This window comes from Oncorhynchus clarkii, chromosome 3, assembly GCF_045791955.1.
Source record: "Oncorhynchus clarkii lewisi isolate Uvic-CL-2024 chromosome 3, UVic_Ocla_1.0, whole genome shotgun sequence".
Taxonomy (NCBI): domain Eukaryota; kingdom Metazoa; phylum Chordata; class Actinopteri; order Salmoniformes; family Salmonidae; genus Oncorhynchus; species Oncorhynchus clarkii.
Genome location: NC_092149.1, coordinates 30,843,387 through 30,869,318, shown reverse-complemented (window position 1 = coordinate 30,869,318; position 25,932 = coordinate 30,843,387). Strand labels below are relative to the sequence as shown.

General features: G+C 42.2%; 1 protein-coding gene across 1 annotated transcript in view; it reads left to right on the top strand.

The window, feature by feature from the left end:
* The window catches only part of LOC139393006 (alkylglycerol monooxygenase-like), a 42,288-nt gene extending 17,069 nt beyond the window's left edge, over positions 1–25,219 (top strand). The window contains exons 6-13 of the mRNA XM_071141323.1: positions 1,259–1,325; positions 1,445–1,510; positions 1,593–1,672; positions 2,239–2,373; positions 3,299–3,415; positions 6,911–6,993; positions 7,282–7,384; positions 22,009–25,219. Of these exons, the coding sequence (XP_070997424.1) occupies positions 1,259–1,325; positions 1,445–1,510; positions 1,593–1,672; positions 2,239–2,373; positions 3,299–3,415; positions 6,911–6,993; positions 7,282–7,384; positions 22,009–22,089 (732 nt within the window). The 3' untranslated portion in view covers positions 22,090–25,219. The remainder of the gene's footprint in view (positions 1–1,258; positions 1,326–1,444; positions 1,511–1,592; positions 1,673–2,238; positions 2,374–3,298; positions 3,416–6,910; positions 6,994–7,281; positions 7,385–22,008) is intronic.
* The last annotated feature ends 713 nt before the right edge of the window (positions 25,220–25,932 follow it).

The following is a 25,932-nucleotide window of genomic DNA, read 5'->3' as shown; positions in this document are numbered from 1 at the left end:
TTCATTATGCATATTTCCCAATTACTGTGATAGCGTAAACTGTAAAATAATTCAGAGATAAAGCTACTTTGACTGAAAGTTATCTCACTCTAGTCCCTATACTAACTGATGTTAAGGGGAGCTCAAGTCAAACCTGTGTTTAATTAAAAATAATGAGATTTTATGAAATACTCCAAACAGAAGCAAGACCAGTCATTCTCCTTTAAAGTGATTGGTAGTATCATTTTTACAATCCCCAATCGTTATCGGAATGAATGGAGTTGGAATCACTTCCATCTTTTAGTACACTATTAGTGAAAACAGTCATAAAATCACCATTTTCTGAGGGCTATAATTTATGATTTCTTTATAGACTTTTTTGATGGTGAATAATTTATTGGCACAAGATTCCCAGACCTGATCTGGGAATGAAAAAGTTTGAGTGAAGCTGCAAAAAACGTTTTCATTCAAGATGAAACTCTGGCTGTTGCCAGACCACTCATTACATGGCAATAATGAATCATTTAAACATAATTTCCCAGACTGACTGTACGATCAGGGGTAGACTTTAACATCAAAATGTTTGTCAAAGTTGCACCCAAAGAAAAATCAGATTCTTCTGAAATATGTGCCTTATGGCATGATCTGTAATGATTTTCTGTGTGTGAGGGTGTGTGTGTGTGTGTGTGTGTCTGCTTAATAGAGTGATTGAACAGCCATACGTGTTTGATTGTGAATGACGGAGATATTGTTTTGGAATGCTTGTGCATGCATTCGTTTGTTTGTCTGGAAGGAAGTGTGTGCGTTCATATTAGCTAGTAGCTAATACAAGCATGCCTGTATGCATATGTGTGTGTTCAAGTGTATGTAAGAGCATTATCAACAGTGTCAACTGCTTTTTGGTCTTGGCACCGCTCTCCATCCTAGTGTTGCTTTTACTTCCATTTTATAAATATTGTTCTCTCCATCTGGGAATTTGGCCACCTCACGATTTCTGTCATTAGACCGAACTCATCAAATAAGATGCTTTAGTCTTATAAAAAAGGGTTCTAGCCAGATACATTTAGTTGCTACTGTATGTTAGCCAAATTGCTCAAAAGTACCCAAGGAGTGCACTACCAGTTAAAACATACATTTGCGAGAAACCTCTATTAAAATCGTTTTTTAATCCAGGACTAGGTTTAATCTATGTCCGGGAAATCAGCCCAAATTGTGGCAGCTAGACTATACATTTTTGTATTATTTTTTGTTTAATGTATGTACATTCTCTGTCTTTCAGGTGATCAGAGATTTGGGACCTCTGGAGTGGGTCCTAAACACCCCCAGTCACCACAGAGTTCACCACGGTAAGAAAGAAAGCCTCTTCTTCTCTCTCAAACAAACACATTCTTACCATATTTGACGTGAGCTGATCAGTGCAGTATTGGCGAAAAAAGAAAAATGATGTGTTGCATTTCATTGGCAGGGCGAAATGAATATTGCATTGATAAGAATTACGGGGGAGCTCTGATAATATGGGACAGACTATTCGGTAAGTAAAGGTTCACAGGGTGATTGCTTGTTGTAATATGGCATTGTCATTATAACTACATTCTCTTATTTTGATTGATCAGGTACCTTTGCTCCAGAGGGCAATAAAGTTGTCTACGGTCTCGTACACAAAATAAACACATTTGAGATCTTCCATATTCAGGTTAGTCCCAAGAGAAAATACAAAATACAAGATCATTTTCTTAATTGCTGCGTTTTCTTTTGCACACTGTAAGATATAAACTACTAGACTATAAAATGCATATACAAGCTATCAAAGAGCAAATTGTCATAGTGTTTAGACTGAGCTGATGCTGCATGCAAACTGTCTGATTGTCCCTGTATTACATCAGTGGAATCAAACCATTTGTAGAGCAGTTACTCTCAATCAGTATATACAAGTAAATGTTACCACTGGAACAGCCATGCTGTAACCATAACATTATTACGCAACCTTAAACAAACCGCCCAGCAGAGGTGAAAGAATCCAATAAAATTAAATACTAGAAGTTGTGTTTGATTATTTTCACTGCCCTTACCGCTGGCAACCTACCGCATGAGCAATGCCTCCCAAATGGAGGGACATTCTCCACACAGTATTAATTAACGCACAGATTAGCATTGACAACCATGAATATGTAGTAATATCAGGGCTCTTATAGTAAAACTGCTTATGTTATATAATGTGACTGTAATGTGATGGTATATCTTTTATATTTTTCCCTTTAGTTCCATTACTATAAATACTTGTGGAGGAGGTTCAACAGATACAAGAAAATCTTCAATAAATTGGGCGTCCTCTGGAAAGGACCCAGTTGGAAACCTGGCAAACCAAGGCTGGGGGATCACGCAGAGGTGCCCGAGGTACTGCCACGTTCAAAATGAAGTCATGTTTTGTCATTAGAGGGAGAGAGAAAACGAGAGAGCGAAAGTGAGAGAGGGTGTGTAAGACGTGTGGAATCATGGAGAGACAGAGAGTGTGAAGAGGAAGAAGAGTTGAAGACAGTGTTCTAGCATTTTTGGTGCATCTGCATTCTCAAAAGGGACACATTTGACACTTTCATACTTCATTACCTTTCACTATGACGTAAAGAAGAGAAAAGGGTGTGTGTGTGTGTGTGTGTGTGTGTGTGTGTGTGTGTGTGTGTGTGTGTGTGTGTGTGTGTGTGTTACTATAGTGCCAATCAGGAGCCCCAGCGGTTGGCTTTGAAATAGCGCTGATGGTGGCACATATTTAGGCCCTTCACACTTAAAAAAAACTCCACCCCTCGACTTTATGATTAAATTGGCCCCTAAACTCTTGCATGGTGATTCTAAACATGTGGAGGGTGCTGGAATTTGCCTGAAATATCTTGAAAGGCTTGCCATTGTAGGCCTAGACGAGTGCGTTGATATTTTCTAAGGGGAGAGTGAGAGAGAGAGAGTGAGAGAGAGACAGTCAGGGTCGAATGTGTTGGCTTTTGAGGCTAAGCAGAGCTGTGGGCTGGAACACCTACAAGGGTAGTGAAGTGAAGGAAACTCACTCACCCAAGACCCCTGGAAAACCCCTGCAAGAAACCTGTACCAATTCAACATGTAGTTCTCTACAATTTGGTGTTTTAAACAAAGTTTTAAAGTACATACAGTATAGATGTTCTGTAGTGAATCATTTCAAAGTATCTTATTATGTGCGTATAGATAATCCATGTTAAAAAATCGCAGCATTCAGGAATCATGTTATATTGTCTCATCTTTTGTGTAGCTGTATTAAATTGCTGTTTTAACATTTGTTTTATTATGTCATTGATAGGTTACTGGAGAAGAGCTGCCATTCAATCCCAGTTGGCCTCTGGCTCTGAAAGTCTATGTCTGCATACATGGTCTAATGTTGTTGGGTGTTTACCAGGATCTGTTTGAGTCAAGGCTGGTATGTATTATCAATCCCAAGAGTTTTTTGAAATGTGTTTTACCATTATTTAACTAGGCAAGTCAGTTAAGAACAAATTCTTATGTTACAATGACGGCCTAGGAACAGTGGGTTAACTGCCTTGTTCATGGGCAGAATGACAGATTTGTACCTTGTCAGCTCGGGGATTCGATCTTGCAACCTTTCGGTTATCTAGTCCAACACTCTAACCACAAGGCTACGCTGCCGCCCCAAGTTACCAGTCATAGATAATCAACTGGGATTGAAAACACATGGGCTCTATCTTATTTGAGCCATTTTAAATAATGTCATTTTCATTTTCTCAGAAGGAAAGAAGTCACAAACATTCTGTTTATTTTAGCTTATGACATTCTTCATTGGGTTGTTTTTCTACAGTATTTACCCAGAAAAATAGTGACTCGGCTACCATCAAGTCAGAATGACTCACTGTCAGTCCTCTTTAAAATAACCTTTGTCTATTATTTTCCACTCTCAGAGCCAAAATCCCCCCCCCCCCTCTTTCAAAAAAAATTCAAGTCAGGTTCCTCAGTAGTTATCTTTGGACTGCTTTTTTCCCCAGGCATAGTTTTGGTTAGCCAAAATGTGCTGTCCCACCCAGCCCTTCAAACTGAGACAAAATGGCCTGTCTTCATGTGATTCCTACCTCCATGGTGTTCCCTTAGTTGTGGTCCTCCCTCCACATAGGCCCACAATCAAAGAGTTCCCTCCTCTTATTGGCCACCAGCGCATGAAACAGCAGCATAGCAGCTGGTGGTCTAACAGTGAACACAAACGCCTTAATTGCCAAGTCAACCATTTCCCAACCATTTCCCAACCTAAATAGCCTTTAGGATGCTGTAATCAGAATATCCAGGGAAAATAACAAAGTTAGGACCTTGGCCTGGCAATAACTCATGTCCATGTATGTATGTATACCTCCCTGTTCACTAGGCACTAGGTACGTATTTACCGTGACTATTGATGATGCAGTGTAGCACAATTTATGGTCTTAGTGTTAATTCAAAGATATTAAAACATTTCAAACAAATGAACTTAGCCTTTAGCCTTAACTTAGCTCTCCACAGCCCTCGTGTCGCTACAAGATGCACGGCCCTCGTGTCGCTACAAGGTGCACGGCCCTCGTGTCGCTACAAGATGCACGGCCCTCGTGTCGCTACAAGATGCACGGCCCTCGTGTCGCTACAAGATGCACGGCCCTCGTGTCGCTACAAGGTGCACGGCCCTCGTGTCGCTACAAGATGCACGGCCCTCGTGTCGCTACAAGGTGCACGGCCCTCGTGTCGCTACAAGATGCACTGCCCTCGTGTCGCTACAAGATGCACGGCCCTCGTGTCGCTACAAGATGCACGGCCCTCCTGTCGCTACAAGATGCACGGCCCTCGTGTCGCTACAAGATGCACGGCCCTCGTGTCGCTACAAGATGCACGGCCCTCCTGTCGCTACAAGATGCACGGCCCTTGTGTCGCTACAAGATGCACGGCCCTCGTGTCGCTACAAGATGCACGGCCCTCGTGTCGCTACAAGATGCACGGCCCTCGTGTCGCTTCAAGATGCACGGCCCTCGTGTCGCTACAAGATGCACGGCCCTCGTGTCGCTACAAGTTTATTTCAGGTTGGGTAATTTTACGATGAGAACAGACAGGTAAATTGACCAAGTCGAAACGCTAATTCCTCAACTCAGAATCCAACCAATCTCTTGTCCTGAAAATAATAATGGTGGTGATGATAATAATAATAATAATAATTATAACGAGTTCATCTCCGGGTCTCTGGGGATATAGAAAGAATAACATTATCAGTCCAGTGCTGGAGTCACTGAAGCACCAACAGATGGTGAATTTCATTTATTTTCACTCAGTGTTATCGTTGAAATATGATATGGGACAAAATCAAAAATGTGCGCACTGAGCCGGCATGAAAATCCAATCATTTAAGTTGTGTCTAGGGTCCATTCCCCCAGGGTAGAGATAGCCAAAGTAAAGATCATGTAACCTCACTGACCTGCTTTGTCTCCTGGGTAACAGTACCAGTGGGTACAAGACAGCATAATAACCTAATAAAATGTAATAAATAAATCAAATAAAATGACCAAATAATACAATGCTGAATAGATTGGTAATTAGCTTACAATAACTGTGTAGTTACTGTATTACTGCCAATTTAAACCTCGCCTTAAGCGTTACTGACTCTAGTGGTGGTTAAGTTTACTGTGTGTCTTTGGAATCCATGTAATGGAAACGTTTTAGTATAGTTGATCCATAACCTCTTATTTGCCCCAATTGAATACATACAGTAGCGCCCCGCCTATACTTTCCCACGTGTGGGTTAGGGGAATATGGGGTATAACGATTATAGGGCCTGTACCATATAAACATTAAGAAATACTACTTTATTGCTTCCTGTTGATATGTTGATGCCATATATGGCCTGTTGGGAATGTACATTGTTGTGTATGCACTGCACGGAAGGAGACCAGTGAGATTTGCATGTCAGGGCCTCTGGGTGGAGTGTTGAAGAACCAACCCCTGCTCTGGCAGACCAATCGAGTCCCTTAGGAGAAGCTAGTCTTACAGCTGTCTTTTAAGTTAGGAACTTAAGGCCATGCATTTTCACCACTGATGTATCCATCCACAGGTTGGGGTTGTGTGCGAACAAAACGCAAACAGCTCACCAAGGTCAATGTCAATGTGTACAGTATAGGACTAGTGTTCTTCATAGTGTTTGCTTTGGCTTGATGTGCAGCGGTACTGAGAGCTATGTACCGCAACGTCTTCCACTCTGGTCAAGTCCCTTAGCGGGACTCAACAGACATGGTCAGAGGTAATATCCCTATTATATTGAGCGTGAGAAAGGGAAAGGGGATACCTAGTCAGTTACACAACTTTAATGACTTCAACCGAAACGTATCTTCCGCATTCCACCCAACCCTTCTGAATCAGAGAGGTGCTGGGGCTGCTTTAATTGTGTGAGTCACAGTTACTGGCAAGACTCTACACTACATTGTGTAGAGGACCTAGATGTAATATAAATGCTTACTGTGTATAGATGTGTAGTTTGGGCTATTAAAAGGGACATGGTTCATGACTTCACTCGTAGTCAAATCTCCTGTGCCCATAATTCACCATACAGATGCAGGATCTTAATTTGATCCAGTTTGCTTCAACAGAAAAATAATCCTACAGCAAGAGGAAATGTGAATTATTATGTTGATTATAATTTATGGACATTTTTGTAGGGGTTGATACATTTTTTTGTAAGGGAAAATCAAGTCTGAAATTTCAACGAGGAAAGACAAACATCAGAAGCCTTTTTAAACCTGAAATACACTTTTAAGTTTTATATATCCCGCATTGCATGAAAGTTCTCCTGCCACAGGGTTTTCAAATTAAGATCCTACATCTGTACTTGATGTTTATTGTATTTTCCTCATAACTTTTTCTCATGATAAACATTATTTGTGTGCTTATGTTATAGATGCTATCCCAGCTGACTGTTCTGATGATGACTGGCTACATTCTACTCAGTCTGACCTCCATTGGCTTCATCATTGACCAACGGTACTGTACTGTCACATATCACTGTTACTGTACTGTTATCCATCACTGTAAATAGCTTGGAATTTGCACACACAGATTGGTCCACTTCAAGGTTATGTGGGCCAACCCAATTTAAGTCTAACAATTTAGAAAATTGACATGGAAAACACTTCAATAATGACTGATCAATAGATTCTCTCATATCTATTGGATTTCAATACCATGACTGAATTGACTTGAATCAAATGAGTCGAAAAGCCACTTCAACCAGTTCCTTATTGGCGGTTGTTACGTTCTTTCCCTATGCAGGCCAACGGCACCCATGTTGGAGTTGCTGCGCTGTGTTCTGATGATGATGCTGCTGCGATATGGCTACATGACTGCACCAGCACCACTGTTTGTGCCCATTGAGGTAGGAGACTGACCATGCTGCTACTACAAACCATTTTTAGAAACCCCTTTTGGAGAATGATACAATGTGCTAATCTATCATTTATGCCCTCGTATGAGGGCATAGAGGTGTGATAAAGGTATCCTACTGTAATGGAAAGCTAGAGATATAAGTAGGCATTTATCCACACCATTTCATTGTCCCAAACATTTTACTAGAAAATACAGACATACTGTACGTGACAAGGAGACCGAAACATACTTTCAGAGGTAACAATTAGTGTAATACAACCCTATTAACCAATCAATAAGAATGTTGTTTTTAACGACGACCATGTCAAAGAGTGTCAGAAAGTAGTGCAACTAGCAGAATGCCCTCCAGGCGATGGAGGGATGGGTGGGGCGTGGTGTGTGGGGGGAGTTGCCACTTTGATGATGAGCGGAGTCGACAGCCAGTCCTTAGGGGCCATTAGGCCTAGTTAGAGCATTGGCCCTTCCTGTAGCCAGCCATGCTCTGTGGATGAAGCTGCACTGTGTTTAGGTGTAACAGTAGGCCAATACAGTAGTGTGTGTCCCTGTATGTGTCCAGTGTGCCTCATTGTGTTTGTGTGTGTGCGTTAGCGTGTGTGTGCGTGTGTGTGTGTGTGAACCGTCACAGGCCCCACATTTACCTGCGATGTATGACACTTGCGGTGGAGTTCTAGATCATGGCTGACCTTTCATTACTGGCCTCTCTCTCTCTCACTCTCTCTCTCACTCTCTCTCTCTCTCTCTCTCTCTCTCTCTCTCTCTCTCTCTCTCTCTCTCACACTCTCACACCCTCTCTCACTCTCACTCCCTTGTTCCCTGCCATCCCAGGCAGTGCGAACTGCAACACTTCTGGAACCAATTAGTCTAGTCTGCCGCTAACCAAAGCTGGCTGATGAGATTCGCACGTGAGCACTGCGGCTGAATCGCTACTTTTATTGCGTGACTCCACATCTGCACACTCAGGTGTTCAAAAAGGAGACTGGAGTTTTTTCCCCAGACCCTTTTTTTTTCAAGATGATAAAAACAAATAAAAAAAAGTTGAAAAACGTTTTCATTGTGACTTATTCACTATTATGCTACACGGCAGTACTTTCTCCATGACATCTTTGTTTTATGTACTCTTTCTGCGAATGAGTCATTAGGTCCTATTCAATGTCTCAGTATTTCAGTTGGAGCGTAATAAATGTCGCCTATGCAAGTGGTGCCCATTGAAAAGCGTTACGATTTTCATGAAACGTTTCCTGACTTTGTGCCTCGTTCCCCATTACTACAAGTGAGGCAGCAAAGAAACCGAGGTACAGTAATGATATATTGTCGTTAATTGTTAATTGTCGTTCACGTGTGAGGTGAACGGCCAACTCAGTTGCTGGCGGGAGGCGTTTTGAAGTCGCGCCGATCAATTAACGCTGGGGACTGAAAGTAATCACTCATTCGATTCCACTATTAAAAAAGAACTACAAAAAAAATAGGTTGAGTTGAAGCACTTAAAGCCCACTGGCGTGATATACAGCACACTTAAAGCCCACTGGCGTGATATACAGCACCCTTAAAGCTCACTGTGGTATTTATAGTGGCTCTGGAGATTTCCCTTGTAAAGCTGCAGGCTTGACCTGTAAACCAAGGCTGGGGTACCTCTCACCCTCCCTTCCCCACCCACACCCACTGTCTGAGTGGCACACATGGAGCCAGGCTGTATTAGGTAGAATGGTGGTGTGTGGGCGGGCGTAAAGTGTGTGTGTGTGTGTGTGTGTGTGTGTGTGTGTGTGTGTGTGTGTGTGTGTGTGTGTGTGTGTGTGTGTATACACTACCGTTCAAAAGTTTGGGGTCACTTAGAAATGTCCTTGTTTTTGAAAGAAAAGCAAAAAAAATGTGTCAATTAAAATAACATCAAATTGATCAGAAATACAGTGTAGACATTGTTAATGTTGTCAATGACTATTGTGGCTGGAAACGGCAGATTTTTTAATGGAATATCTACATAGGCGTACAAAGACCCATTATCAGCAACCATCACTCCTGTGTTCCAATGGCACGTTGTGTTAGCTAATCCAAGTTTATCATTTTAAAAGGCTTAATTGATCATTAGAAAACCCTTTTTCAATTATGTTAGCACAGCTGAAAACTGTTGTTCTGATTAAAGAAGCAATAAAACTGGCCTTCTTTAGCCTTTATAATAAAAGCTGAAATAAATAATTATCTCTACTCTTCTCCTGACATTTCACATTCTTAAAATAAAGTGGTGATCCTAACTGACCTAAGGCAGGGCATTTGTACTAGGATTAAATGTCAGGAATTGTGAAAACTGAGTTTAAATGTATTTCGCTGAGGTGTATGTAAACTTCCGACTTCAACTGTATTTATATTTTTATTTACTGTTTTTGTTTGTGTGTGTATATAAATGTGTGTATGTGTGTGTGTGAGAGAGAGAATATATATGTGTGTGTGTGTGTTTATATGTATGTGTGTGTGTGTGTATGCGTGTGCCTGCAAGCTTGCGTGTGTGTGCATGTGTATGCCCGGTGATGTACACCGCATGTGTGTGTGTTTGTGTGTACATGTATCCGTGTGTGGTTGTGATTAGGGGCTGAGCATTGAGACTTGGGAGGACTAGCCTGTAATGATGTAACATATGTTTTTTAGGCTCATGGTCTGTCTGCCTGAAGGCCTGAAGGTGTAAGGGAATGTGCTGTAGAGCCAGGTTGGACTCACAGTCATTAAGGAGCTACTCTCCCAACAAGTTAACCCCCTGACTAGTGAAGTCATAGCAATTTAAGAGAGCTAATAAAAATACACCTGTCCTCCCGTGGACCAGTGCATTGGAGAAGGAACCTCTGATAGGCTCTTCTCAGCCCTGCTGTGAGAATGATGAGTCACTTTGTATTCAAAATGAGTCACTCACTGCACAACCAATGAGAAAAAGGTTGTTGTCTGTAGTCGGATTTAGTATCATGAGCAGGCTACTTTGCCAATGAGGATCTGTTTGCAGTTGGCACTTTTCTCTGTGAGCAGGGCTCATATAACAGTATATAACTGAATCCACAAGTATGCCAGAAATCGTCATAACTTATTCATTCATCATATTTGATCTCCTCTATTTTGCGTAACACTTATTTAGATTTTCTCAATATTTTTGAGGGGGGAATTTTTTTCTCCATTGAGTCAGAACAATATTATCAAGTTCACGTGAACACCAAAGCTCACCTCAGCTTATGGCAGCTCTTATCTAGCCCAACACCTGACCCATATACAAAAACAACATGTCCCATAAACCCATAGTTCCACCCATTGTTGACACCCCAACCCTGAATGAAAAGATAAGACAGCAATCAGTGAAAATCCACTGTTATCTGAGAGATCTGTTTCCACTAGCTCATTTTCAGGTGTGAGAGGTTAGCGGTAGAGCCCTTTGAGAGAGAATGCCTGGTAGCAGAAACACACTGAAACGCCTGAGGTTAAGGGATCATTTGGGGCTATGGAAAGTCTGAGAGAATGACATCATCTGAATGCTCCCAGGGATGGAAAACAAATCTCCTCTTTGGCAAAAATGAAGGGATTTGAAAGAAGTGTGGGCTAATAGTGTTTTCTCCAAGTAAACAGTCCAAACTACTGCCTGTGTGAAATAGTATCCGTCAATGTGCTGGGGTTCACGTCACTCAACAGTAAGAAATGGTTTATATGTGTTGTCAAGGCTCATGCCAGGTAAGGCCATGGAAATCTAAATAGATTGCTTGTTTTTTGTGGTAATTCCCTGAAAGCCATTTCTGAGTAGGAGTGCTGATCTAAGGATCAGGCGCCCCCGTCCATATAATATTATTAATTATGAGCTAAAGGCAAAACTGATCCTAGATCAGCACTCTTGCTCTAAGACACTTTATGAATAATGACTTGATATCCTCAAAAACCAAAGCACACCATAATGGTTGTCTTAGGAGTTTAAATAATTAATTAACCCTTAATCGTAAATGATTCATCAATGAAATACAAAACCATTACCAATAATATACAACATGACTAGATGTCAAATTTACAATCCAAGGAAACACTTATGTACTTATGTACTTACAGACTCATACGCCATTTCTCCTTGAAATCCAGCTGTTGTCTCACTGGTCCAAATTCCATGCCGCAACAACAACAACAACAACGCTCTCAAAACAAGTTCTGTATGTATTAGTCACAATATAATAAACTCAAGCCATAGATACAGACAGACAGGTGCTGTTTAGAACCTAAAAGGTTTCTTCAGCTGTCCCCATAGGAGAACCCTTTAAAGAACCCTTTTTGGTTTCAGGTTGAATCCTATTTGGTTCCAGGTAGAACCCTTTCCCCAGAGTGTTTTTACATGGAACCCAAAATAGCTCTACCTGGAACTAAAAAGGGTTCTCCTGTGGGGATAGCCAAAGACCCTTTTGGAACCCTTTTTTCTAAGTGTAGAGATCCTTGCTCACAGTGAATCATATAATGCAAGGCAATCTTTGTTGCAGGGGAGCTTATCCCTCCCAAAAAGAAACAGAAACACATACATGCACACATGCAAGCACACGCACACGCACACCCACAAACACAAGCACACATACTCATTTTCTAATCTAACCAATGTAATAACATGTACAGTGAGCTCCAAAAATATTGGGACAGTGACAATTTTTGAAATTATTTTGACTCTGTACTCCAGCACTTTGGAATTGAGAATGTTAGAGATGCACAGATATCATACCCCGAAGACATGCTAACCTCTCACCATTACAATAACAGAGGAGGTCAGCATTTTATATCACACTCCCAAGACATGCTAACCTCTCACCATTACAATAACAGGGGAGGTTAGCATTTCTGGGGGGGGGGGTATATTTGTCCATCTGTAACTTTCTCCTTATGTTGTTCTTGGGAATTCGTCACAGATGTTTTGTCATTTACTCATGAGGAGGTAGATGAGGAAAAATAGGATGACGAGGAGTAAAGGAGGACCACAAACCCCTACGCTAATCTGTCATGCTATTCCAACCCCAGTACTAAATCAAATCAAATGTTATTTGTCACATGCGCCTGAATACAACAGGTATTACAGACCTTACAGTGAAATGTTTACTTACAAGTTCTTAACCAACAATGCAGTTTTAAGAAAAATAAGTGTAAGGTAAAAAATAGATAAGTAAGAAATAGTCTGCGTAGCCATTTGATTCAGGAGTCTTATGGCTTGGGGGTAGAAGCTGTTAAGAAGCCTTTTGGACCTAGACTTGGCGTTCCGGTACCGCTTGTCATGCGGTAGCAGAGAGAACAGTCTATGACTAGGGTGGCTGGAGTCTTTGAAAATTTTTAGGGCCTTGCTCTGACACTGCCTGGTATAGAGGTCCTGGATGGCAGGAATCTTGGCCCCAGTGATGTACTGGGCCATACGCACTACCTTCTGTAGTGCCTTGCGGTCGGAGGCCGAGCAGTTGCCATACCAGTCAGTAATGCAACCAGTCAAGATGCTCACAATGGTGCAGCTGTAGAACTTTCTGAGGACCCATGCCAAATAAGTTCAGTCTCCTGAGGGGGAATAGGCTTTGTCGTTCCCTCTTCACAACTGTCTTGGTGTGTTTGGACCATGCTAGATTGTTGGTGATATGGACACCAAGCAACCTGCTCCATTACAGTCCCGTTGATGAGAATGGGGACTTGCTCGGTCCTCCTTTTCCTGTAGTCCACAATCATCTCCTTTGTCTTGATCACGTTGAGGGAGAGTTTGCTATCATGGCACAACACGGCCAGGTCTCTGACCTCCTCCCAATAGGCTGTCTCATCGTTGTTGGTTGTTGTGTCTGTGACTATCATTAATGTGATGACGTGCTATTTTATCAAATTGATACCTAACATTTAATTGATTACGTGATTTAATTAAATCATGCAACAATTAACTTATTAATAACCTGGGGCACCACGGAGAAGTTTATTTAAGGAGTTCCGTCTTCCGAATGAACTCTTAGAGATCAAAAAATATCTTACATTTCAGTCATCAATCAGTCATGAATTATTCTTTACCTTCTATCAGTCTCATCTGCACGAACCCTAGTTTCCATAATGAATCAGCAATATACAAATTGTCTTAACTATTTATTTACAAACTAAATAGTCACGGAAATACATCACAAACAAACAGTAGATATTGGTTACTAACAATGACAGAAAAGTCCCTAGTGGGCTAAACCGGTATGACGGCTTGGTAGTCAAAGGAAAGGGGTGGGGACTGAGAGAGCGGGAAAGACAAAATGGATTCACTACACACAGTCTATAATTATATTAATTGAAATGCTAATCCTTTGCACGTGAACGTCCGCTCATTCGAGAATAATTGCAATGTGTATATATATTTACGCCCGTATGTTGTTGTCTTCTCTGTTGGAATCCTCGATCGTCCTGTAGAGTCTCTGGTTAACTTTCCCAGAAGTCACAATGTCTTTCAGGGTTGTAAGTGGTTAGGATGGATACTTCAGAGTATCATTCAGAAATGTTTTCATGGAATAGACGCTTCGGCTGTTGTCGGTATTCTTGTTCTAGACTTACGTAACTTCTAGCTCCAGACTAGTAATTATACGTCTAAGATTTTCTCGTATTCTGTAGTGATCGATAGTCTCAGAGTTGAACCATTTCCAGCCTTGTAGCCAATGCTCCACGTGGTGTAGTCTTGTCCTTTGGTAGAGTTGTAGTGCCAACTATTTAAACATGTTGTGTCAGCTGCATGTTTTCAAGTCTGATGTGAATTTCTTCAGGAGTGGGTTTTATCCTCTGCCGAAGAAGAGGTGGTTCTATGACGCCTAATGTGATGTCTGGACTCATGGGGGTGTGGCCACTGACTAGTTCATCTTTATATGAAAATCCATACTCTCATTTAGAAGGTTAATATTTCATTACACACAAATAGTTTCATGTTTAATCACATACGTTTCACAATATTTTAGAAATGGGAAATGTACACTTTAAGAGATACCATTTTGTGTGTTTCCTGTCCTTCATGAAATCACCAAATGAAACGCACTCGTCATAACTGTCCCTTAAGTGTCCATGGACCATTTCCACATTCTCAAAAGTGGAAATATTGTTCAATTTTCCCATTTTGGGGATTTAGGAGTTTGTCCAAGTCTCTTTGTTCTGGTATACTCTCTCAACACTGCATGGCAGTTTCTAACAGGTATTTATGACCTGTCGTAAAGTCATAAAACTGTGGAGAGACAGAGAAAGGGGAGGGCTATGATCCTCCTCCCAGGGCACGTCATGATACGGTGATCAGGCCTGTTGTGTCGTCGGCAAACTTAATGATGGTGTTGGAGTCCTGCCTGGCTATGCAGTCATGGGTGAACAGGGAGTACAGGAGTGGACTGAGCATGCACCCCTGAGGGGCCCCCGTGTTGAGGGTCAGCATGACAAATGTGTTGTTACCTACCCTTACCACTGAAAATGTCAGGGAAGACACTTGCCAGTTGGTCAGCGCATGCTCGGAGTGCACGTCCTGGTAATCCGTCTGGCCCTGTGGCCTTGTGAATGTTGACCTGTCTTACTCACATCGGCTACGGAGAGCATGATCACACAGTCGTCCGGAACAGCTGATGCTCTCTTGCGTGCTTCAGTGTTGCTTGCCAGTAATTTAGCTTGTCTGGTAGGCTCGTGTCACTGGGCAGCTCACGGCTGTGCTTCCCTTTGTAGTCTGTAATAGTTTGCAAGCCCTACCACATCCGACAAGCATCGGAGCCGGTGTAGTACGATTCAATCTTAGTCCTGTATTGATGCTTTGCGGTTTTTTAGGTTTGTCTGAGGGCATAGCAGGATTTCTTATAAGCATCCGGGTTAGAGTTCCGCTCCTTGAAAGCGGCAGCTCTTCCCTATAGCTCAGTGGGGATGTTGCTGTAATCCATGGCTTCTGGTTGGGGTATGTACGTACGGTCACTGTGGAGATGACGTCATCGATTTTATTGATGAAGCCAGTGACTGATGTGGTATACTCCTCAATGCCACTGGAAGAATTGTAACCTTTATTTAACCTGGCAAGTCAGTTAAGAACAAATTCTTATTTACAATGACGGCCTACCCCGGCCAAACCCTAACTCAGACGACGTGACTCCCAATCACGGCCAGTTGTGATACAACCTGGAATCGAACCAGGTTCTGTAATGATGCCTTTAGAATTCTAGAATCCCGGAACATATGCCAGTGTGTGCTGGTAAAACAGTCCTGTAGCTTAGCATCTGCGTCATCTGACCTCTTATTGACCGAGTCACTGGTGATTCCTGCTTTATTTTTTGCTTGTAAGCAGGAATCAGGAGGATAGAGTTATGGTCAGATTTGCCAAATGGAGGGCGGGGGAGAGCTTTGTATGTACGCATCTCTGGTGTGGAGTAAAGGTGGTCTAGAGTTATTTTTCCTCTGGTTGCACATTTAACATGCTGGTAGAAATGAGGTAAAACGGATTTAAGTTTCCATGCATTAAAGTCCCCGGCCACTACTAGCCACTAGCCAGGATGGTTGAATGTGATCATGCTCCAGGTTCCTACAGTACAATACGCTAACAGAGTAGAGGATGAGAGGGAGGAGAAGACAGAGGTGGAGGTGGAGCGAAAGAAGGGAAGGAGGGAAGAATTGTTCTCTCTCTCTCTTACATGCCCCTGGGGTTCCATCCATCTTCGCCCTTCTCTGTGGAATACCATTGAACTGATTTACAGAACGTCCGCTGAGACTCTAGTTCTAGGGCTTTGCCTTGGCCTGATTGCTCCATCAAAGCACACCGGGCTTGATTTTGCAAGGCAGAAGTCTCCCCCTCTTTCCCTCTCTCTCTTTCTCGCTCCTTTGTTTTTTCATCCCTTGTTTCTGGACCCACTCCCATCGCGCCGCGGCTGCCAACTTTCCGCCTGTGCTCTCCGGAGTGGGCCGCCTCAACGCTGGAGCCACCCAGAGCATTATGGGTATTAGTAAGATCGAGACTTTCATGGCTGAGGCTTACAATGTGTATCCCAAATGGCATCCTATTCCCTATAAAGTGCACTACCTTTTGACCAGAGCCCTATGGCCTTATGCTCAAAAGTAGTGCACTATAAAGGAAACAGGGTGCCATTTGAGACATGACCCTAAACTTCCATGGCTGAGGCTTTAGAATGTGCCAAGCCTATGGCTTTTGCAGTAATGACAGTGTAATAGTGTGTAGACACACAGCCAGGAGGTCGGGATGGTGAATTATCCTTCACTTTCGCTGACCCCAGAACAGTAGAAAGGGGAAAGGCCTCATGGACCAAATAGGTTTGTAGTGACCTTGGATCTGTCCTCTGACATCCTTGGAGAAAATAGTGCTGATAAGAGTGGAAAGAGTAGACTGAGACACTGAAGGAGTCCATTTGTGACTTAATCATGACTATTTTGCTACATTACTACTGCACAAGCTATATGTGTGTTATGTGGGTATCTGCGCATGCATGCATACGTGCATTTGTGTGTGTGTGTCCGTTTATCTGTGTTTCTGTATGTGTGTGTTGGAGAGTGTTTCCCATGGCTCTTGTACAGTTGTTAAGCACCAGACAGAGTAGCCTCTCTGGAGAGACATTAACCTGTTCAGCATCTCTCTGTTGACTGGGTTCAAAGACAGGAGTTAAGTGTGTCTGCTTATAGTGAAGAGGGAGGAACTAGACCCAGCAGGAGAGGAGCATGTGTGTGTTTGCTACATATATGTCCATGTGCCTACCTTCGAGCATGTGTGTGTATTTGAGTGCATGTACAGTACATTCGGAATGTATTCAGACCCCTTGAGTTTTTCCGCATTTTGTTAAGTTACAGTCTTATTCTAAAATAGACTAAATCGTTTTCCCCCCCTCATCAATCTACACACAATACCCCGTAATTACAAAGCAAAAACAGTTTTTTTTTACATTTTAGCAAATGTAATAAAAAATGTAAACTGAAACATTCAGACCATTTACTAAATACTTTGTTGAAGCACCTTTGACAGCGATTACAGCCTTGAGTCTTCTTTGGTATGATGCTACAAGCTTGGCACACCTGTACAGTATTGGTTACCCAGACTATTTGCACCCCCCCCCCCCCTTTACACCACTGCTACTCTCTGTTGTTATCATCTATGCATAGTCACTTTAATAACTCTACCTACATGTACATATTACCTCAACTGACCGGTGCCCCCGCACATTGACTCTGTACCGGTACCCCCCTGTATATAGTCTCGCTATTGTTATTTTACTGCAGTTCTTTAATTACTTGTTACTTTTAGTAAGCATTATGCTGTAAGGTTATTATGCTGTGACACCTGTTGTATTCGGCGCATGTGACTAATACAATTTGATTTGATCTGATTTTGATTTGGGGAGTTTCTCCAATTCTTCTCTGCAGAATCTCTCAAGTTCTGTCAGGTTGGATGGGGAGCGTCGCTGCACAGCTTTTTTCAGGTCTCTCCAGAGATGTTCGATCCGGTTCAAGCCAGGGCTCTTGCTTGGCCACTCAAGGACATTCAGAGATTTGTCCCGAAGCCTCTCCTGCATTGTCTTGGCTGTGTGCTTAGGGCCGTTGTCCTGTTGGAAGGTGAACCTTCGCACCAGTCTGAGAACCTGCTCCAGAGCACTCAGGACTTCATCATGGATCTCTCTGTACTTTGTTCCTTTCATCTTTCCCTCGATCCTGACTAGTTTCCCAGTCCCTGCCGCTGGAAAACATCACCAAAGCATGATGCTGCCACCCCATCCTTCACCGTAGGGATGGAACCAGGTTTCCTCCAGACTAGAGGTCGACCGATCAATCGGAATGGCCGATTAATTAGGGCCGTATTTTTGGACACCGATTTGGCCGATTTCTTAATTATTATTATTATTATTTAATCTTTATTTAACTAGGCAAGTCAGTTAAGAACACATTCTTACTTTCAATAACAGGCCTAGGAACGGTGGGTTAACTGCCTCGTTCAGGGGCAGAACGACAGATTTTTACCTTGTCAGCTCGGGGGATTCAATCTTGCAACCTTACAGTTAACTAGTCCAACGCTCTAACCACCTGATTACATTGCACTCCACGAGGAGACTGCCTGTTACGCGAATGCAGTAAGCCAAGGTAAGTTGCTAGCTAGCATAAAACTTATCTTATAAAAAACAATCAATCAATCATAATCACTAGTTAACTACACATGGTTGATGATATTACTAGTTTATCTAGCGTGTCCTGTGTTGCATATAATCGATGCGGTATCATTGCTCCAATGTGTACCTAACCATAAACATCAATGCCTTTCTTAAAATCAATACACAGAAGTATATATTTTTAAACCTGCATATTTAGCTAAAAGAAATCCAGGTTAGTAGTTAATTTTAACCAGGTGAAATTGTGTCACTTCTCTTGCGTTCATTGCATACAGAGTCGGTATATATGCAACAGTTTGGGCCGCCTAATTTGCCAGAATTTTACCTAATTATGACATAACATTGAATGTTGTGCAATGTAACAGGAATATTTAGACTTATGGATGCCACCCGTTAGATAAAAAACAGAGCGGTTCCGTATTTCACTGAAAGAATAAACGTCTTGTTTTCGAGATGATCGTTTCCGGATTCGGCCATATTAATGCCCTAAGGCTCGTATTTCTGTGTGTTATCATGTTATAAATAAGTCTATGATTTGATAGAGCAGTCTGACTGAGCGATGGTAGGCACCAGCAGGCTCGTAAGCATTCATTCAAACAGCACGTTCATGCGTTTGCCAGCAGCTGTTTATGACTTCAAGCATATCAACTCCCCATATTAGGCTGGTGTAACCGATGTGAAATGGCTAGCTAGTTAGCGGGGTGCGCGCTAATAGCGTTTCAAACCTCACTCGCTCTGAGACTTGGAGTGGTTGCATGGGTAACGCTGCTTCGAGGTTGGCTGTTGTCGTTGTGTTCCTGGTTTGAGCCCAGGTAGGAGCGAGGAGAGGGACGGAAGCTATACTGTTACACTGGCAATACTAAAGTGCATATAAGAACATCCAATAGTCAAAGGTATATGAAATACAAATGGTATAGAGGGAAATAGTCCTATAATTCCTATAATAACTACAACCTAAGTCCTCTTAACTGGGAATATTGAAGACTCATGTTAAAAGGAACCACCAGCTTTCAAATGTTCTCATGTTCTGAGAAAGGAACTTAAATGTTAGCTTTCTTACATGGCACATATTGCACTTTTACTTTCTTCTCCAACACTTTGTTTTTGCATTATTTAAACCAAATTGAACATGTTTCATTATTTATTTGAGGCTATTATTTACTTGGAGTTTGCCTTTTGGCATTCCTTCAACCTCATGGCTTGGTTTTTGCTCTGACATGCACTGTCAACAATGGGACCTTATATTAATTTACCACAGGTGGACTCAAATCAAGTTGTAGAAACTTCTCAAGGATGATCAATGGAAACAGGATGCACCTGAGCTCAATTTCGAGTCTCAAGGCAAAAGGTCTGAATATTTATGTAAATAAAATATTTAATACATTTATGCTTTGTCATTGTGGGGTATTGTGTGTAGATTGATGAGGGAAAATATGTGTTTTAATACATTTAAGAATAAGGCTGTAATGTAAAAAAAATGTGGAAAAGGTCAAGGGGTCTGAGTACCTTCTGAATGCACTGCATGCATGCATGCATACATACCTACACATGCGTGTGTGTGCACTCGTGTGTATCCCTGCCTGCGAATGAGGGAGTATGTGTTTGTGTCCAAGAATCTCCTAGCCCTGTTATGCAGATGTTTGAGTATTGCATCTCTCTCTCTCCCTCCCTCTCTCTCCTAATGTGTACTGTAGGCAGGCTAGCCATATGGACAGGAGGGGAGCTCTGGAAACATCCCATTACAAGTCATATATCACACTCCTGACAGCACCCATTTTGCGCTGTTTTCATTTCAATCATGAGTGCAGCTGCATGGGAGAACTCAGGGCGCCACCATGTTAACCCCCTACTGCCCAGGACTGCCACAGGTACCCCAATGTAGGGAGGTTGGGAGTCAAAGGTATGAGAGGAAAGGCTACCCTCTCACCTGGTGGCAGCTTTCTTGACTATTCAATATATCACTTTATTTATCACATGATGGCCGAATAGTCAATGCAGTCTCGACATTACTGTAGAAGTGTATCCGCCTTGGTCAGAAACATATCTTGATTTGGACCCAAGAAAACAGAAACTACTCAGAAATTAAGATCTACCACATGCATTTCTATTTGTCGTGCTCTGAGCCCATTTGTTTGACTCATTGGTGCTCTAACGAACTACCCTCTCTTGAAATCAAAACAAAGTGAGTGAGAGTGGATTTGTTGAGATTCCTACTTGGTGAACCAGTGTTCTCTGTTCGTAGTGCTTATTTGCAGACGATCAAACCCCCGCTTCCGCATGTAATCTATCCCACATGCAGTATTTTCCCAGAGAAGTCTATTAAAATGTAGCTTAGTACGGCCAACAGAGAGATGGGAGTAGAACCAATACTGTACTCCCGGTCGATCCAACAGACAGCTCGGCCTGTTATGTGATTTGTGGGGTACTCCTGAGGCCTTGCTTCACTTTCGATCCCAATCCATCTCCGGGATGGGTACAGCTCACATCACAACCTCATGTCTCTGTAAAGTGCTGCAGTGTAAAAAGGTATGTCCGCCCTAGACGTTGAGGCTTTGGTCTCAGGCCCAGGTTGCCTCCCTCTCCTTTTCTCTTTTCTTCAACCCCCCCCCCTCCTCCTTCCTTCCTTCCTTCCCTCCCTCCCTCCGTCCTCTCCTTCCCTCCTTCCGTCCTCTCCTTCCCTCAGTGGGGAACCTGTTGCCAGGACAGGTAGTGAGGGGCGGAAAAGCGGGGGGACATTCCAGGCCCTGTTGTGCTCTCTCATTCCCTCCCACTCTCCCTCTCGGAGGAAAACAGCTGTGGCGTCCAGAGGAAACGCTGCTTTTTTCCCATCAGGCCGTTGCCTGTGATGGACAGGGGCCTGGTTTGGCTTGCTCTGCGAGGTAGGATGCAGTTTATGGGCCAGATCACAGAGGGAAAGGGGGTCGGGGGAGGAGGGACAGGCGCCACAGGACAGCTTTTGGCAGAATATTCTGGCATATTCCCCCGTGGCGTTCGACTTCTTGACCCCAACATGAGAGCATCATGGGAGATGATTTTGCCCTACTCCTTAACCTTTGCCGTTCCTTATGTGTCCCGCGCTAATATGTCTGGCTCACAGTTCTTCTGTGTCTTCTTTCAATCATGTATTAAGTGAAAGATGATGCTGTGTTATTATTCTCCTTTATCAATTGTGGGGCAGATATAATATCGATCGATACTTCCTTACTATCCTATGTATCTAGATCTGTCAGTCTGACCATCATGTCCAGTGAATGAATGCATACAATGGTACACCAAAAATGAGGGTAAGAGAATGAAGCAAATCAAATCTACTTTGAAGCAATCCAGAGTATTTTGGAAACATACGTTTAAAAAATGAATGTTTGTTTGGGGTAAGTGCTCACGAACAGCATCTAGTCCCAACAAGATGTAGGTGTAAAATGAGTCAGTCAGTACTCGCAGACACCTAATAAAGTAAAGAACATATTGGCCTAACGCCTATCTCTCTCTCTTCCTCTCTCTCTTTCTGTAGGCCTTTGTCTCCATCTCCCTGCTGTACTGGGGCCTGCAGACATTCAGCCAATTGATTGCAGTCAAGAAGAAGACAACATGAGATTGTCAGGTCCCATTGGCTTACTGTACCTGGCTCCATCAAATGTTTGAAGGACTTTAGCCATGACTTTAGGTAGCCACACTTTCCCACATATTAACCAACATACAAGCTTCTATGAATCATATAATATATGTCATGTGCATATCTTGCCTCATAATAATATTTGTTAATGTTTTTAATCGGACAAGCATAGTGTGTATGAATGGCCATAGGCACTATACCTTTAGGGCCATGCTTAGTGTTTCTACGTTTCTTATGGAAGGTAGCTTTTCTGATTGTGTTCAAATTGTACTGTTATATGGTGCTATTCAGTGATTGATTGATGACAATCAATGTAATACATTCCTGTTTAGTGAGCCATTGAGAATATTATGAATGACTTTTAAAACTGTCTTCACCTACACCTTTACCTGTACAACAAATACCTCCTAAAACTGCAGGGTAACTTTTCCTATGATCCCTTTTTTCATGAAATGTAATACTTCTTAACTCTATATTTTCAGTTCCATTTTTCACTAAACAGTTTTCTGTTACCAGTCTCACTCATCATTTTAGCTGGTCTGTAGGCCAGCAGTACAGCATGCTCGACTAAATTAGACAAGTTTCAGAAAAAAACAATGTATTAGATATTCATGTATTTTATATAACTAAAACTGTGATTCATTCGTATTAGGGTATCTAAATAAGTAACACTATAGAAGCATTCTCTACCTCACTACCATGGGCTGGAAAACAGTTTCAGGATTCTGCACCAGGTGGCACTATTGTCGCCTTAAGACTGCATTCATTTTATAGATAAGGTTGCCCCTAGACTCTGATCTTGGGCCAGCTTTGTATTTTCCCAAATAATAGTTAAGGTATGGATTGGAGAAGGAAGATCTGTACCTGGTGTTGCCTAATATAGGTAACTGACAAAATAATAGAAATGCTTGAGTAAACAAGGGATTCAAAGTATATTGAAAACAGGTGCTTCCACACAGGTATGGTTCCTGAGTTAATTAAGCAATTAACATCCCATCATGCTTAGGGTCTTGTATAAAAAAAGCTGGGCTGCCCATTATTTTGGCTTCCATGCCCCCATAGGATGACAATGCCCCCATCCACAGGGCAAGAGTGGTCACTGGAGCGGTTGTGTGGGCGATACCAGAGAGTGTTTTCCACCACCATCGACAAAACACCAAATGATGGAATTTCTCATGGAAGAATGGTGTCGCATCCCTCCAACAGAGTTCCAGAATCTATGCCAAGGTGCATTGAAGCTGATCTGGCTCGTGGTGGCCCAACGCCCTATTAAGGCACTTCATGTTGGTGTTTCCTTTACTTTGATAGTTACCGGTACATCACATTGTGGAAGCTGGCCTGGTCATAGAATATATATATATTTTTAAACTGTAGGTAGCCTACCCAATAGAAGCCTAGTCGAACTGCAGAAACACGTGAGTAGACTCGTAGGCCTACAGTACATATCTCTGGTGCCTGTTATTCAATGTCCAATGAGCTGTTCACTTACTTACCATTGGGCATACGGTATCGGAGTATGAGGTCTGATACCTACAGGCTCATAGACAGTTTCTACCTACAAGCCATCAGACTGCTGAACACTTGAACTGGACTGGCCACCTGCTCTGATTCTCCTCACCTTAGCACACCCACACAGACATACACTTTTGTGTACGAAACATTTAGAAAACACCTGCTCCTTCGATGGCATAGACTGACCAGGTCAATCCAGGTGAAAGCTATGATCCCTTATTGATGTCACTTGTTAAATCCACTTCAATCAGTTTCGATAAGGGGAGGAAATAGGTTCTAGAAAGATATTTTAGCCTTGAGACAGTTGAGTCCTGGATTGTGTATGTGAGCCATTCAGAGGGTGAATGGGCAAGACAAAATATTTAAGTGCCTTTGAATAGGCTATGGTAGTAGGTGCCAAGAACTGCAACGCTGCTGGGCTTTCAATAGTTTCCCGTATGTATCAAGAATGGTCCACCACCCAAAGGACATCCAGCCAACTTGACACAACTGTGGGAAGCATTGGAGTCTACATGGATCAGCATCCCTGTCAAACACTTTTGACACCTTGTGGGTTGGGGTGGAGGAGGGGTGGGGGCAATTCAATATTACGAAGGTCTTCCTAATGTTTGGTACAGTACATTCAGTGTACATATATCCACACAGACACACACATATACATTCATGCTATACACACACACACATCACAACCGCTGCTACCAGACTTACTATGACTGCTGAATACTGCACAATTTTGTTAGGGTTTTCTTCCGATGAAGGAGAGGCGGACCAAAATGCAGCGTGGTAATTTTTATACATCTTTAATGAAGACAAAAAACAAACAATACAAAAACAAGAAACGTAACACGAAAACCTAACAGCCTATACTGGTGCAAAACAAACACCGAAACAGGAACAATCACCCACGAAACACTCAAAGAATATGGCTGCCGAAATATGGTTCCCAATCAGAGACAATGATAAACACCTGCCTCTGATTGAGAACCACTTCAGGCAACCATAGACTTTCCTAGAAAACCCCACCATACCACAATACCTACAAAAAACCCAAGACAAAACACACCACATAATAAACCCATGTCACACCCTGGCCTGACCAAAATAATAAAGAAAACACAAAATCCTAAGACCAGGGCATGACAAATTTAAACACTTTCCCCCCCTTCTCCAAAACACCTGTAAATATTGGACTATACATTGTGCCTTCCTGTATTATACTTATGCAACAAACAAAAACATTATACTGAGCCATTTACTTTATGTACATGTTCTTATATTTTATTATTTATTATTGTTGCGTTGTTGCGTTCGTATCCCGTACATACGACTAATGACACTTGAAACAATGTCTCTGGTTGGTAAAGAAGTGTATCAGAGCCACTAGAATCAAGCAGCTGAGCCCTGGTCCCCTGGTGCTACTGTTTGTTCTGTTGTTGTTGTGTGAAAACACTGAATTATTCCAAAACATACAGGATAGTAAACCGTCAGATGGCTTCTGTCTCACATATTCCCTCAGCGCTGTTTGATATTGCACGGTCGCTTTTCAAAATGCCAGTATGTTACACAGCATATGCCAAATAAAGCTAAATAAAAGATGTGTTCAACTCAGTCAGTAGTATTTACTGCAGGTTGTTTTGGTGTAGGAAAGGATATTACATGCACTGTTATTTGGAGATACACAGTTAATAGGATTTTGCCTCTTACCTGGAAGGTAGGCTAGGCCTAGCCTAAGATGTACATTTATGGAGTGTAGGCAAGCCTACTTCCTTTTTACCTCCAATGACTTTATTTGTTATGTAAATACATTTTTGCCCTGTGTTTTGGTTGGTCATGTAACTTGACCTGGATTTTAACCTTCATTTTAAGTCTTTTCCAGAAATGATCATTACACAGAAAATGTCAGCAAAAGTCATAGGATGGTGTTGGACCATCTGATCCAGGTCATGTGACATGATCAACCAAAACACAGGGCCCTTGACTTATGTTCAGAGGTAAACTGTCTCTGGCAGCCAAAACAGCCAAATGCTACATCTAAATGTGAATTGATTCTCATTGAGATACGGTTCTAGAAACATAAAGCCCTTTACTTTCATATCAAATCAAAATGATTTCCTAAATGCAAAATATATAGTTACTGTCCACGTTTAACACTGTTTAACAGTATTTTTCAGTTACAAAACTTTTCTGACGTCCTTCCATTACATACAGGTGTTCAGAGACGCTAGATATCTCTTAAGAACAGCTGGTTGTCTCTGCTTTTGTTAACAAGCGCTGTAACATGGACATATATATGGCCATGTGGGGACCTAA